Here is a 17299-nt window from a genome sequence, read left to right as displayed (position 1 = left end):
AATGTTTCAATTGATTTGTGAAACAAAATATGCATCAGTAACCTACTATGTGTGAGGTTCTAACCAAGTTTGAATGAAATCAGCCCAGACATGTCCAAGTACACATTGACATTTTCGTTTTTCAATTTTTTTTGGGACCAAAATGGTCACTCGTCTGATAAAGTGTCATTCTCTCTGAACTGTTACTTTTTTGATGAGTGAGCAGTCAGCTGAGGGGATTGAACCCACAACCATTATGATGCAAGACATACATGCTAACCACACACGTACTATACACAGGTGGTCTAATGTTTGATTGAAGTAAGAAAATGTGGAAGCCTCGCACAAATTATAGATGTACAATCCCTGATTACACTCGAATTTGCTCATATCGAGTCTACAAGGTGAAAACAGACATATTGCCTTATTTACCTGTGCTAGTAACTGTTTGAATTCTTGCACTGTTTGTTCTAAGTGAGCTCGCACAGTGATAGGGGGATGGATGATATCAGCCAAGATATCCACTTCATACACTTTCACCGTAACTCCTGAAATCCAGAAAAACAAGACATAATAGGAACACTGTATTTTGCGAAAATCACAAGGTTATTCAGTGAAAATTAAAATGTAAGTGACTTTTATTGTAGGACAGAAGTGTTTTTTTGTTTGTTTGTTTTTTACAAATAATCAGTTTCTTGTCAATGGGTACACACACATTAACAAGTAGGATAACCTATGAATGTAGTATCAGAGTAGTGTGTTTTTCTGCATGCTTTATAATTATCAATCACCCAAAACCACATTTTTACATTAAAACAGAGTAAACAGACAAGAGCAGAAAATTGAAAAAAAAAAACAACAAGTAAAAAATAGTTTCCAATGCGATAAGTCTTTATTCCTGCAAAGATTACATGTTGTTTATTTACTTACTGAACAGCTGCCATGGGTTATACTGTGCTTATGTTTTAAGAGGTTGCACTATTCGGAAATTGAATGATTGAAAAAATAAATACTGTAAAATGGGTAATGTGAAAAAAAGATTTATTGATCTTCTGCCCAAAAAGAAAAACATCACAAAGGGTTTACTTCTTACCTCCAGGCTTATACACTTGGAATGTTTGTTCGGCTCTTCTCGTCTCCAGGAGTAAGTCAAAGGAATATGTTGATTTGACCCCACCGAGTAACACTCCCATCGTGGTGTCTTCTTCCCCTTCAAATGACTTCTCTAATGAATCATGGAACTCGTCGTATTTAATGAGCCGACATAATTCGAGTGGCACGTCATCAAGTTCCAACAACTGAATAAGTAGGGAAGTTAATTCAAGAAGTTAGTTTACCTAAAATCTTTCAAAGTTTTATTCTATTTTCTATCTAAGATCATAGATTCCTGGGGTTACTGCGTGATGTAGTTGATGGTTCTGCTTCTTGTGTATTTCACAAAAACTGGCTTTCGCCATTTATACACTTTTAAGATATTTTATTTTATTGAAAAAAACACAAAAAATAAGAGACTGTATGCAAGTCTACAGATGGCCTAAATTTTTTTATTTTTTAAGTTGTGGGAAATGTATCCATATGTTGGTGAGCATTTCATTTACTAACACTTTTGAATTGTGTTTCAAAGTGCGTGGATTCTCATAGAATATCCTGGAATCTGAATTACAGTGGACTGCAAAAATTTTGGATCAGGACAAATCATTAATATAAAAAATTCCCTTCAATACATGCATATTCATACCACAAAATATTTCACATAATAGTTCCAAGATTCCAATACAGCTATAGGAATGATCTAAGAATTCATACTGTATTCATACCACAAAATATTTCACATAATAGTTCCAAGATTCCAATACAGCTATAGGAATAATCTAAGAATTCATACTGTATTCATACCATCAAATATTACACATAATAGTTCCAAGATTGCAATACAGCTATAGGAATAATCTAAGAATTCATACTGTATTCATACCACAAAATATTTCACATAATAGTTCCAAGATTCCAATACAGAGGAATAATCTAAGAATTCATACTGTATTCATACCATCAAATATTACACATAATAGTTCCAAGATTCCAATACAGCTATAGGAATAATCTAAGAATTCATACTGTATTCATACCACCAAATATTTCACATAATACACATGTAGTTCCAAGATTCCAATATAGCTATAGGAATAATCTCAGAATTCATACTGTATTCATACCATCAAATATTACACATAATAATCCCAAGATTCCAATACAGCTATAGGAATAATCTAAGAATTCATACTGTATTCATACCATCAAATATTACACATAATAATCCCAAGATTCCAATACAGCTATAGGAATAATCTAAGAATTCATACTGTATTCATACCATCAAATATTACACATAATAATCCCAAGATTCCAATACAGCTATAGGAATAATCTAAGAATTCATACTGTATTCATACCATCAAATATTACACATAATAATCCCAAGATTCCAATACAGCTATAGGAATAATCTAAGAATTCATACTGTATTCATACCATCAAATATTACACATAATAATCCCAAGATTCCAATACAGCTATAGGAATAATCTAAGAATTCATACTGTATTCATACCATCAAATATTACACATAATAATCCCAAGATTCCAATACAGCTATAGGAATAATCTAAGAATTCATACTGTATTCATACCATCAAATATTACACATAATAATCCCAAGATTCCAATACAGCTATAGGAATAATCTAAGAATTCATACTGTATTCATACAATCAAATATTTCACATAATAGTTCCAAGATTCCAATACAGCTATAGGAATGATCTAAGAATTCATACTGTATTCATACCATCAAATATTACACATAATAGTTCCAAGATTCCAATACAGCTATAGGAATAATCTAAAAATTCATACTGTATTCATACAATCAAATATTTCACATAATAGTTCCAAGATTCCAATACAGCTATAGGAATAATCTAAGAATTCATACTGTATTTATACCATCAAATATTACACATAATAATCCCAAGATTCCAATACAGCTATAGGAATAATCTAAGAATTCATACTGTATTCATACCATCAAATATTACACATAATAGTCCCAAGATTGCAATACAGCTATAGGAATAATCTAAGAATTCATACTGTATTCATACCATCAAATATTACACATAATAATCCCAAGATTCCAATACAGCTATAGGAATAATCTAAGAATTCATACTGTATTCATACCATCAAATATTACACATAATAGTTCCAAGATCCCCTATAAAGCTTTATAAATCACTTCAGAGTGCTGTTTGAAGCAAGTTGCTGTTTCACAAAGAGCAGTTCTTACCTTGTGCGCTAATTCTGTGGCTTCTTTCAAAGTTTTATCCTTATGGACTTCTAACTTTCTCTCCAAAGTCTTATTCTTATCTGAATTAAATCCAAACAGCTTTATCTGCAATAACAAATATTCAAATTGTTCAGGAACGTTTCATGAAAGCTTATGGAAGTTGCTAATACACAAACAGAATTTATAACCATACAACGTTTGTTACTTTCTCTATTAGTTACTTAGATGGTATTAATTATTGTAATACAGTTTCATAAAACAACAATTTATTTTCCCCTGAACCTGAAACATGCATGCATGGAGAATGAATACAGAGGCTTCTTAAAAAAAGTGCATTGTTATAAAAGAGCACTGAGATCAAGCCAACATAAAATCATGCACTCCAAAATTTGTTCACGTTATCAAAGTATTTTTTTCAATCTTTCACAGTTGCCCACATTGGACTTAACACACATGGTTAAGAGACTAGAACCCCCTGATATACATCAGGATGATGTCAGCAAGGTAATAGTATCAAATCCATAGCAATGGAGTAGTAATAAATACAAATACTCGCCTTGCAAGTGTTGCGGTCTAATTCCCGCTGTCTTTTTTCAATTTCTTCCTGTTGTTTCAAGTCTTCTACCAGTGATACAATATGGGGAGGGAAGTCGCTTTCCTTGATGAATGCTACAAAATAAAACACGCATGAATAATGACATTGCAAGTAAGGACAAATAGACCATTTTCCGTTCACTGCGAGAATCACGCGTTATGCGTGAAATCGAACGTAAAAACAAGACAAACAAAGGTCATAGCATCGTAGTCGCGTCAAACATCGCGTGGGATTCGACAAGCGCGAAAGTATTTTGGGGACATTTCCATGCTTAATAATGTGCTGTCCACATTTGATGATAGGCAATTTCGATTAAGTAAGGGTATTCGGAAGCAATATTCCTCTGTCGAAGATCGGCCGGTCAATGTAAGCTACGGCAGACATTTGACGCGCGTCTTTCATGCATCTCGCGAGATCTCGCAATTGTACGGAAAATCACCTATTATTCAGGGTAATGTACATCTCTTCATACCAAATATGAAAAATTATGTTTGTACCTTTGTTTTTATCAGGTTGCACTTGCCTGTACATTAGCATGTAGGCATTGGTGGAGCTGGAATAGGCGCTGGAGTAGTAACCACGGTAACCACTCACTGAGCCGCCATACGTTTTCCTGATATCATCTTGCGTTATTGTTGTGACGTGTTGGTCATTGAAACAATACCACTGACCATCAGTGAAAGATCTGACAATACAGGAAGGTGTAACAATAATAGACTTTAAGTAAAGGGTCGTAGTCATTGCGTTGCGTTCTTTTCATTTTGAGGCTCATAGCGACGTATAACAATGCATGTAAAATGCGTGACGACCACTACCTTTTAACAAGAATAAAACATGTTTAACTGCAGCTCCGGGAGTATAAAATAAAAGACTGACGATTTTCAGTATCCAATCACACACAATGGTGATGCTTCATGAATTCATCAATATGTTTTAATAAATGCAAAATAAGGTTTTAAGTTTACTAGTTGGGCAAGATTTTGGCACAATTCTAGTCTCATGTTATGGGTTGGTGCATATCTCGGATAACAGTGTTTCTTTAAATATATTCAAGTACAATCATCTTTAAATAAATAATCATATTTTCACAGCCACATGAAATTATATGGATCATATAACGATTTCCACAACTGAATGCATTGTGGGAATAGTTTCGTCAGGTTGCATGAATGCTTTGTGTTTGGCTTTGTGAGTTATGTTCGATTCGGTCAAAATTATTGCACAATTCATTATAGATTTGGAATTTCAATAGTGTTTATAGGTACAGAAGAACTGTACACTTACTTGATATAGGCGTAATAATGTCCCCCTGCAGCACTACCAGAATGCACCATGATAGAAAATAATTCATATGATGGACCCTAAGTTAGACAAACGCACGAATGAAGTATTATTACCAATCTTTTCTATTTAGAATATAGGGCAACAAACCAACACAAATGGCCTTTTCTAAGTAGTTGTATTGTAAAATCTGTATTAGAAACCGCGGCTTCTATTGAAATGATACAATAAAACAGAAGGGATGCAGCCTCTATTAGAGCATCTACACCTATGAGAAATAGTGAATTTTTGGTTCTCAATTATTCAAAAAGAATGGGTGCGACTTCTATTAGGGATGCGGCTTCGAATACAGATTTTACGGTAGTAGGTATTGCTTACAGCTAGCACTGTCTTGGTGTATTCTCCATTTTATCACATATTTTTTTTCTAATTATTACTGAATATTATTTTACCGAGTGACAGCGCAAGACATTGATTATTGTTTTTCATGACTATGTGCAAGTACTGACAAGTACCGTAAAATCTGTATTAGAAGCTGCATCCGGAATAAAAGTCGCACCAATTCTTTTTGAATAACTGAGAACCAAAAATTCATCATTTCTCATATGTGTAAGATGCTCTAATAGAAGCCACATCCCCTCTGTGCCATTTTAATAGAAGATTTTACAGTAGTACATTTTGCCATGGAAACCATGTACCATGTTTAGGACTATAAGACCATATTCCTATTTTAACAGCAATGCACTATCCAGACATCAAGCAGGACAAATCTAAGCCAAGCAACTGCAGAGTTTAGCAACGTTTCTCACAACGTTACTGCAGAGATTGAAAGAATCCTATTCAGTCTACAACATACATACTCGGGTATGTGTTGACCTCCATTTGGAATACAACCAAAGCTGAATTTGAACCCTTAACCTACCAATAGTACGTGCCTGGCGTTACAACCACTACACTACCAGTAAACTGTCTACTGTACAACATATTACAAAATAACCCATGAAACAGTAATTTTGTGTAGCACATACACTATGCTTACTTTATCTTGTTGTGATTTACTTTGTTCATTAGTCTTTTCACTGCTGGCACTTTGTTTTTCATTAGCCATTTCACTGCTGGAACTATTTTGTCCATTAGCCATTTCACTGCTGGCACTACTTTGTCCATTAGCCATTTCACTGCTGGCACTACTTTGTTCATTAGCCATTTCACTATTTGTAGATTTAATATCAATGCCTTCATCCACACCATCCTGCTGACAGTCACTGCTGTTGTTGCTATGGGAACTGTCCTCGTTTTCAGCACCACTGTCAGTATTGCTATCTGCATCAACCTTGTTCTGAGGTAGATAGAGAGAGAGAAAAAGATGAATTTCGGATATGGATACCCCTGCTTGCATAGGCGATGATTTGAATCAAAAACAGCCATCAGTTAGTAAAACTACCGACAATTCATATTTGTAAATCAAGGATTACAATGCACACAATCAGCCAAGTGAATAATTTATGAGAATGGCTAAAAGTGAATCTACCAAGTTAGCTAAATAGCCAAAAGCATAATTTTATATGCGAGAATGGCCAAAAGTGAATTTGCCTAGTTAGTCGTAAAAAATAGCAGAGTAAATATTTGATGAAATGGGATAAATGTAAATCTGCCTAAATTAGCTGAACAGCCAAATATGCATTTTACTTTTATGATGTCCTAATAAAAAGCTTGGAGCAGAAATATTATAATGCTATGAACAAGCAGCCTATTGGCTGAGATAGCTCCGCTGTTAGCAATGCACATTTCAATTAAAGAACTGAAGATATCATTAGAAAATGAACAATATGTATAGTATCAAAACAATCGGACTTACAGTTTTTAACAAGAAGTCGAAAATATCACTTTTTACCAAAAATTACAAAAATATTCACCAAAATAAATTAATTAGAGAATTGAAGATATCATCACAAAACGAACAAATCTGAGAGAGGTCCACATGTAGTCCCTATATATGTAATATCAAAGCAATCAGACTTGCAGTTTTCAACAAGAAGTCGAAAATATCACTTTTTACCAAAAATTACAAAAATATTCACCAAAATTAGAGAATTGAAGATATCATCACAAAATGAACAAATCTGAGAGAGGTCCACATGTAGTACCTACAGTACAGTTCTCGCGGAAGCTTTGGCTTCACTTCAGCTTCACCTTCGCTTCAGCATCGCATCATTATGGCATTGTTATGGCTTCAGCATCGCTTCAATGTCGCGACATTAAAAAGTTAGGCGATTATCGCTTCGCTTCATTGTGGCCTCATTATGGCGACAATGTGGCATCAGCATCGCTTCATCAAACAAAGAAGTACTGTACTCATTTCCCCCAAACCTCTTGACCGCTTCCGCTTTTGACCGGTCAATTTCCGTTTTATTTTCGACCGTGCAAAAATTCGGACTACTAAAAATTTTCTGGTTTTCATAGATCACGGTTACTAGTTTAGTAACCGTGCATAGATGTTGAACAACCGTCAAAAGTTCAAATACTTTTTGTTTTAACTATCTATAATTATATGCACGCAATCTGACCCTTTGACCTAGATTAGGCTGGGATTGAATATTTTATTTTAGACAATATTACGACGTGACGCACTGCTACAAAATGTATTCAACAGAAGTACAACATGGTTGTCTGGGTTTCTTTTCCTGATTGTGTTGAGTTTACGATTTGTATAATTATTGTTGTTTCCCCCCAAGCAGAAGACAAGCTGAAGGACCATGAAGCTAAATAGAATTCCCACGCATGGACGTGGACTGAGTGACAGAAAATATTTCTAAGGCTAAAATAAAAATGACCTACTATTACACCTCTTTGTGTATTTGTCAATTTTGTATATATTTGGTATGACCGCATGATCGTAAATACCTAGAAAAATCTCGTCTTTCGTTAATAATTTCATTTGTTTGAAATGTCTACCGACCGTAATTTGTTTCTCCAAACGGCCCCGACGTCCGTCATTCAACACAATCAGCATTTATTTATCGCAATTCATGGGGATCATGTCCCGTAATTTGCGGGCTGTACAACCAAATAATTAAACAAGTACTATTTATTGTATTTTTGTTTTACCTCGCGAAACTACAACAGAGCGTAGAGTTGTCGCGGTTAAATAGTCGCCTTGAAATCGATGGAACTTCAACTACTAGTATCAATTTCTCACCTTGAAATAAAAAAAAATCGAAGAGCATCGGGGGATATATTATTAACCAGTCTTACGAATCGCTAGCTTTATTTTATTCGAATTCATAAAATTCACGAGTTTTCGACATTTGTTGGCAACTTCCGCGCTAAAATGGTTGAAAATGTGGGTGTGGTTTTTTCGCAAAGTCCTGTTGATAATACCATGGAACTATAGTTCCATGATAATACGGACAAATATGGTTCTGTGACCCAGGTCGTGCTCCGATCAGGTGACTTTCAGCCAATCAATGATGTTGTAACAAAACATATTTAACGCAAATTGAAGGGTCGTCGTACCATCCAATCTCCATCGTCGATTCACAAAGTTTTGTTTGTGCCTTGACAGGCTTCACAATTATTCACTGAAAAACATCGGTATATTTTGACAAACGGATGTGATTTTACCTCAGTTCAAAAAAAGAAAGAAAAAAAAACAGGGCCGAGATACAAATCAGTTTTGCAAGTTGGGAAATAAGGTAAACCAGACTGGGGTCGATAATTTTCAGTATCGAAGGACTTCCGTGTGAATCATGATTTTCAAATTGTTCATCGGCTGGTCACCACTAAATGGACACGTTTTTTTTCTGAAGCCCAATAAAATATTTCTGCATGTCAAGCGCTGTTTGATTTTTTACAGGGCATGTGGCTCGTTTTCATTCGAAAATATGTTTGTGAGAATACTTTTAAAGTACATATAGATCGAGCTCAGATCACTGATCGTGACTTAATTTTGAGAATTGGTTGTCAAATTTTACCAGACCGACGCCACTACAACCATCCAATCATATGTTGGAAATGTACGCACTTGTTTTGGAACTTTGTATCAAGATGACTGGCGACGACGCCGACGCTCCAGGCGGCATACGCGTGTTTTAGTAGTCCGGGCATGGGGTCGGACTCGGCTAAAACTAAACGAAACACAGAAAAATACCACCGAAATGAGGAATCTGAATCTGCTCTTCTAGCAGCAAATAAAATGAGCGAAAAACGGTAAATTTTATAACAAGAACAGTTTCACTTCGTATACAGCAAATTGTGTTGTATCAGAACGAAGATTGCATCGTGTGATTTGAATTTATCACGATTTTCCTTCTAGTCAATATGGAACTCGTCACCTTGCCGATTGTAATGTACTTCGCAAAGTTGTTGGTGCCCAATACTCGCAACACTAAAATAATTAAACAAGATATCTTTTTAAAATGTCATTTTACTCTTGATCATATTATTTTATTCGCCTTGAATTTCAAATCGATTACATATCGAACTTCTGTACATGTTTTTGTCTACTGCCCTTCTGCGTGCAAATAATGAGGTCATACTCATGTCACAATAAGTTGAAGCTGATGCCATGTTGATGCCATGAGACTGCGAAGCTGAGGCCACGATGATGCCACAAAATAGCGAGGCGAACACAGCTTCAATTTTCAATGACGCGAAGCTGATGCCACAATGATGCGATGCTGAGGCGACAATGAAGCCATGCGTAGGCGACAATGATGCCACAAAAGCCAAAGCTTCCGCGAGAACTGTACTGTATATATGTAATATCAAAGCAATCGGACTTGCGGTTTTTAACAAGAAGTCGAAAATATCACTTTTACCAAAAATGACAAAAATATTCACCAAAATTAGAGAATTGAAGATATCATCACGAAATGAACAAATCTGAGAGAGGTCCACATGTAGTACCTATATGTGTAGTATCAAAGCAATTGGACTTGCGGTTTTTAACAAGAAGTCGAAAATATCACTTTTTACCAAAAATGACAAAAATATTCACCAAAATTAGAGAATTGAAGATATCAACATGAAATGAACAAACCTAAGAGAGGTCTCCCCAAGGTACATATACACCAAGTATCAAAGCATTCAGGCTTGTAGTTTTCAAGAAGTCGAAAAAGTAAAACATTGACGCGGACGACGACGACGACGACGGACAATCACTCATATGATAAGCTCCGCTCGACAGCGGAGCTAAAAAGTGGATAAATCAAGATTAGAAAACATCCTGGAAATTTCTTTTACGCTTGGTGTATCAATAAATAGTAAATGGTATTTTTAATCATTCTGATTGGTTAGTGAGTAATCTCTACTGGGTCAAAGGTTGGGTCAAAGGTCAACTAGGTGATGCAGCATGTTTTTATCATGGTTGATTCAGTTCACTCAACATATTTTTGTTTTTCATAGAAATTCATTGTTCCTTGATAAAAATGAATAGTGAATGAAATCCCCTTTTCGTTTTTCATAAACTCAACCATTTATTTTTTATTCCTATAATTCAGCAATTCTTAAAAAAAATGGTCGAACAGTACAGTACATATTTTATGATATGCATTAAATCCTTTGAGCACCAGCCATTTTTTGTCACCATTCTCAAATTTCAAACTCGCATAATTTTTCTAAAATTATGATCAAAAAAATACATAAAAACAGACAATATTATGCAAATTATTGTACATAAAAGGTTAAGAACCCAAGATGACTATTTTTTACCTTAATATCATCTGTGATGAAATGACTTAGATCAATAATCTCTGGAAACGTCATCCTGAAATGAAATAACACATTGTTAGTATGTAGTATACATTTTATAACAATTATCTGAATTTTCACCACCAGACTTTCCCACCCAAATTGTTTTGCACTTTTTTTTTATATATTCTTTAATATTTCTGGAAATGAATCCCAATTTTGGAGCCAACAGACAAAATTTTAATCAATTTTTAGTTTTAACTCAAAAAATTTGGCTATTTTTGTCCCAATTTTCAGAAGGAAAGTACAGACTATAAACAGGAGTATTTTGTGAATTTGTGATGAAAAGAGGGAAGTCGTGATGAAACAGTTAACACACTGTACCTTCAGACACAATTGTCATTGCTGTGTTTTGTCGACCACAATTTGTCGCTGTGTGATAATGTCAAAACTCTAATTATTATAGTAGTGATTTATAACACATAATAATGTCAGTGCCAAGTCCTTTTATTCTCGAGCATTGGTTTAAGTTTTTAGTGTACTTACTGGTCATTCAATTTGATTCTGTGCATAGTAGTGTAGTCAAAGTCAAATCGTTTCAGTTGCAATGTTAGTAAATATGGGAACTTCAAGAACTTCAATCCTTTGTGAGCATCGCACTTCTTATTGCACTTCTCACAGAAATACTGTAAAAAAAAAATAGTGAAATTCCCGCTTAAGAAAGCCAGTGACAATACAGTATCAGCATTGTCATAGTATCATGAGAACCAGCAATTCTCGAGGGCGGACATTCGGGCATTTTCACCGGATGGCAACCATAACAGTGAAAACAAAGGCCAAAAACTCTCAAAAAAACAGTACTTTGGGATGGTTGTTGAGACTCCCCTGAACAGTGTAACAAGATTATCCCTACATGTGTAACGCATATAAATTTGATTGTTCAGGATTACTTCAAAGTTGAGTTCCTGTTGTTTTCTCAAATTTTCACTGGCTCTTCGCTCGGCGTTCTGTGTTCCTCAGCAGCGCGCGCAGAGCCCATAGAAATACATGGAAGAGTGGTGCGTGTCTTAGCAACGTGGAACGTCTTCTGACATAGCTCCGCCCCAGAGGATAAGATGCACAGTATATGGCGCCCTCAGGTGGTCAAAAAATATTAAACAAATAAGCCTCAGTAACAAAATCAGTTGCAAAGCTAGCAAGGCTAATAAAAACATATTTAGGACAAAACTAAACTTGTGGAAAAGTTCCCTTTGGTGTCAGTAGGTGAAGCACTATGTTAAACAATATTGTACTCATTAATCAGAACAAGTTTCACATTTGCAAGTTATATGAATTCAATACACATCCAATTTATTTGTGATGGGCCATCTCATGTAAATTACCCAAACTGTAAACTGACTGAAAGTGACAAGACTTGTACTTGTACCCACCTGATTACTACCTTCTAAAGTTTCTGGTTGGACAAATGCATGTAGTGCCTGGCCCTGTAATGAGAATAGTTAAATAATATGTAATCAGAGGATTCTGATTGGACCAATGCATGTAATGCCTGGCCCTGCAATGAGAATAAATGTGTACTACTGTCAGAGGTTGCTGATTAGACCAATACATGTAGTGCCTGGCCCTGTAATAAGAATAGTTAAATAAAATGTAATCAGAGGATTCTGGTTGGACAAATGCATGTAGTGCCTGGCCCTGCAATGAGAATAGTTAGTAATATGTAATCAAAGGATTCTGGTTGGACAAATGCATTTAGTGCCTGGCCCTGCAATGAGAATAGTTAGTAATATGTAATCAGAGGATTCTGATTGGACAAATGCATGTAGTGCCTGGCTCTGTAATGAGAATACCGGTAGTTAAATAATCTGTGATCAGAAGATTCTGATTAGACCAATGCATGTAATGCCTGGCCCTGCAATGAGAATATAATAGTCATCCTTTGATTGTTATGCCACAAACTCAAACAGAAAACATGAAATGTTACATAATTATCATAACTAAATGTCAAAATGACATGCAGGGATAGGGCCAATGGAACACTGTAAAGTAATACTCCATTGATAGAGCACATCAATAGTGTAAATAAAAAACACATTGATTTTGTATTCCCTTCAAATCCCAAGAAAAGACAGCAGTAGCCGATCTCTATTTCTGAGTGTCGTTAATGTAACACAATGTCAGAATACAGACTTTGGTTCGTTACATGGCAACGGTAAATCTATTAAGGTGTCAAAAGGAGAAATAACTTACCACACTTAAAAAAGACTGTGTTGAACCAAATGGTCTAATGGTTAGAGGAATATCAAGGAAGGAATCGGTTCTTGCACTCTCATAACCACACTGAAATGAAACATGAAATGTTATCATTACCAGATGTAAATTTGACAGTTATTACATGCATTTTCAAGTTATGTTCAGAAGAAGGGTGGGAAGGGTGATTTGTCTTACTTCCAGATACTTTTCCTCTTTGGTACAACTGATTTATCAAATTCAATAGTTAAGTGGAGGGTGGTGATGGGGTGGCGTAAGGGGTGATTAATCAAATTTAATAATTAAGATGGGTTGGAAGGAGTTGTAGGGACGTTGGTCGTACATCTGAACACTTGACATAGTCTTTCATTTTGCCTTGGTATGGTATAGTTTAGTGGAGATAGGGTTGGGTGGCATTAGGGTGGTTGTAGGATGGAGGTTGGATGGTGGTTGCTTAACCTACCTCCAAACACTTGACATAATCTTTCATTTTGCCTTGGTACAACTGATTAATCAAATCAGATTGTTCTGTGTTCTTAAACTTTGTCTCTAAAGCGTCAAACATGACACGACATAGTTCCTGCACATCGTGCTGTTGCCAAGCTGAAAACAAAGTACCACCTGTTATATAGCGACAAGGTTTCTAAATAGAACAGTCAACTTTATGTAAGATACACAAGTTAGAAGAGAGAAAGAAAATTAAGAAAGAATTTCTTAACACAGAATAGATGAATATGCATATCACATAGTTCTACATGTATATCACATACTATTTTTCTCTGTATGCACTGCCTGAAGATTCATAAGTATCTGGTTTATATAAGGTTCGTAAAACCCTGTATTGTGTTAAAAATGGTTCATTTTCGCAAACTTGTACATGTATATAAATTTGGGGATTTCTTGTTTGGTTCCTCCAAAATATTTTTTCAAATATCATGCACAAGTAATGTTGCCACACACATGTTCTTGTGAAACAGCACACCGTGGCGTCAACAACATTAGCATACAAGGCGCACATGATTGTCGCCAGAGTAGCATAAATTCTCGCCAACTGCTACTCATGTTTGTTGACGTCAAACTAAGATAAAATATTGTGGTCATTTCCACATAATATAGGACAGATTGAAAATCTTACATCAAGACCACACTATTCTGCGTTGTTGAATCAAATCTGGGCATTCACATTTAGCAAATTTAGTGATTCAGATAACATGCTTTCTAAGTTGCAAAGACAATTGATTGATGATCTACTTTTGTTGACTGTTGAGGTAGCAGACAAGCAGATATAACTGATTCAATCGGCCCACCTTCACTGCTGTCCCATCCAAAGCTTTTTGTGACTTCCGTCGTCTCCACTGACTTCTTCTTGCTAGTCTGCATTTGTATAAACAGTTTTTGGAGTTGAAACGGGATGCTTGTCATCTCTTCCTCTTCAGTAGCATCAAACTCCCATCTGAGAAAGAAAGTATGATTAAGAAAGGGCATGGTTCTTGATTATCAGCATGTCGGGATGGGGGCATACACTGTAAAACCATTTTTCACTGGCATTTAATTCCACTATGTTAATGCTTCAAGCAATTTCACTGGATTTTAAATTTCACAAACTCAGGAGGGAAATTGTTTTACTTGTTCACATCGATTTAACTTTGCAGATTTTACTTAAATTTAAACCAGTGATTGATTAACACATTCACCATATTTGCGCAATTAATATTGTATATACTAAATATATGTAAATGAAGTGTAAAAATGGTCAAAATAAGTCCTTTTAATGATCCAGCATACAATGAAATTAACATCTTATTTCAGAGATGTGCCTTCAATAAAGCAATTACGGTATTTCTGACTAGTGTGGTCATCTTATCTTGTATCTCACCCATCATGTTACTTTTTTACCGAGAGTTTTTGTACACAGTATTTGCTCTAATAGTAACACATGCTATCCAAATGACAGGTTTGTCCATAGTGATTATGTCATATTTTAATGGTCCAGTATTCAATAAATGAATCAAAATTTCTTTTTACCATGAATTGCTTTTCTTATTAAGATTTATTTTTTTCACTACTCTCGAGGAGGAATAAATGGGCACACACCAGCTGACAGGGAAATGAACACACATAGAAGTCGTATAGTCTGAGTAATTGAAACAAGACTTATTTACTATCTAGCGAAAACACCGAGCTGCCAAGTTTTAGACTTAGATCATAATATTATTTATTGTCTCCCTTTTTGTGAATTGACTAAACAAGCTGATTATTAATTAAAAAAATGTAAAATGTAGTATCAACTATCATGGGTAAACTATTCAATCTTTAGTGGAAGCCCATCACTATTCTGAACACAACCAACCCAGCGTTTTTCACCACAAACGCTAGACTTTTTAGAAAGAAAAAAAGGAAAGATTAACATTATTCACCTGTAGAGGGCATTCCTGAACTCTGGGGTCATGTAAAGTGTTTGTAGCAGACTGTTGAGGTAGCAGGTCATAGCTTGATTCACTAGTCCTACAAAACCTAAGTGTGGAAGAAAAAAAGACGATGATCATAAACATACAATTCAAAAGGTGTGTGCAGGAAATGTATTCAGTGTTGCACTGAAACTATTGCGCTAAAGATAAGACAAGTACTAGTAGTACAGGTGACCAACTAAACCACTAAGAAATCAATGATCAGGGGGGGGGGGGGGGGTTACGAGTGTGTCAAAAACATTATTTACATTTTCTGTTCCCAATTTAACTTTTGTTATTGTAGGTTTCAAAAAAAAAAAAAACACTGACATGACATGTGCTGGCCGCACAGCTCTATCAAGTAGTCCCAAACATGAATATGACTTATGTGGCAAAAATGCACTATATGTCAGCACTAGCACTTGCAACTTGCACATACGAAAAAAAAGTCAGGAGATACAACAGTGACATTCAATGTCCAGAACTGTCACTGGGCACAAAAACATTTTTAAAACAAAACAAGATTTTATTTCACTGATATCTGACAAGTTGAATGTAAAATATAAGTAAAAATGTATATTCACTGGATTTTATTTTCACTGTATCATTCCTTCAGCTAAAATAGCGAAAATGAATTCCAAGCGAAAGTATTTTACAGCAATTCTTCTGGACACAATTATTGCTGTGCATGTGCGCATCTAACAGACCAAATTTGGTTTGCTTCATTATAATATGCACTTACGTAAATGACATGGTCAACCTAAGTCATTGTAAGGATTCAATGTAAAACATATCCAATTTTTGATTTGTGTGCAATTCAATAAGAGATACAGATAACAAAAACAATAATCACCAAATCATAACAATATTGTTTTGCCAATTATAAATGGTGCTCATCTTAAAGTAAAAAACCAATACATATTTATTTCATCGTTCCCTTTTTATTTTGCCTTGGTTTCATATCTAGAGTTAAAGGTCAAGTTCATTACAATCTAATTCAAAATCTGTTGAGTATAGTGACCTCTGTTTTATCTATCAGCTGTCATTTAAATACATTGTTACAAATACATGATGAGGAGAGGTCATGTGAGCAAGTCAGGATATATTTTTATTCTATGAATATCATGTACACACGATAATTTTTATCGCCAATATTTCACATATTTTTCTAGAATAATTCTAGCTAGGTACAAATGAACATAATTTTCGATTTCCCATGAAAAAAAAATTTTCATTTTATACAAAACAACATACAGATATTATTTATTAATTTATTACACATCTGGCATCGCAAACAATTGATTCTAGTCATCCGTAAAATCCTATACAAAACAGGATGGTACAGAAATGGACTCCCATCACTAAACTCAGGCATGAATCCCATGCTAAAATTTACAGCTCTTATTGAAAAGGTGGTATCTCAGGAACCTCTAGGTAACCTCATACATGTAGTACCAAACTTGAACTTGCCCATATCTACCGTATCTTGACTAACTAACTCATTGCATATGTACGTACACAAATAATGAAAAAGAATCACAGCCTAAAAAAACACATACTTTTTACTCTATTGTAAATTTATTCACGCTTTGGCAAGCCTGTTGTACATGTGCCCACCAATAAAAGTAGAACGACATGAAAGCATTGTCTACTAGGTTGTGTAAAGTAAGCAACGGTACTGATGTGGAAGACGAATACCGCTTTCTT

At 35.1% G+C, this 17299-nt stretch overlaps 1 protein-coding gene across 2 annotated transcripts in view; it reads right to left on the bottom strand.

Annotated features, from left to right (window-relative positions):
• Positions 1-17299, bottom strand: part of LOC100378231 (ubiquitin carboxyl-terminal hydrolase 47-like) — a 32070-nt gene that overhangs the window by 11544 nt on the left and 3227 nt on the right. For both annotated transcript variants that reach the window (XM_085506494.1, XM_078011397.2), the window contains exons 2-15: positions 15563-15659; positions 14453-14598; positions 13609-13748; positions 13146-13235; positions 12326-12379; positions 11442-11581; positions 10917-10971; positions 6244-6543; positions 5208-5284; positions 4421-4608; positions 3885-3997; positions 3329-3433; positions 1073-1277; positions 412-527 (exon numbers count right to left, since the gene is read on the bottom strand). In XM_085506494.1, coding sequence (XP_085362620.1) covers positions 412-527; positions 1073-1277; positions 3329-3433; positions 3885-3997; positions 4421-4608; positions 5208-5284; positions 6244-6543; positions 10917-10971; positions 11442-11581; positions 12326-12379; positions 13146-13235; positions 13609-13748; positions 14453-14598; positions 15563-15659 — 1826 coding nt within the window. The remainder of the gene's footprint in view (positions 1-411; positions 528-1072; positions 1278-3328; positions 3434-3884; positions 3998-4420; positions 4609-5207; positions 5285-6243; positions 6544-10916; positions 10972-11441; positions 11582-12325; positions 12380-13145; positions 13236-13608; positions 13749-14452; positions 14599-15562; positions 15660-17299) is intronic.

The sequence above is a fragment of the Saccoglossus kowalevskii genome, chromosome 12 (assembly GCF_978046115.1).
Source record: "Saccoglossus kowalevskii chromosome 12, keSacKowa6.1, whole genome shotgun sequence".
In the NCBI taxonomy this organism is placed as follows: Eukaryota; Metazoa; Hemichordata; class Enteropneusta; family Harrimaniidae; genus Saccoglossus; species Saccoglossus kowalevskii.
Note: the sequence above shows the minus strand (reverse complement) of the source record. Positions and strands in the feature narration are given on the sequence as shown.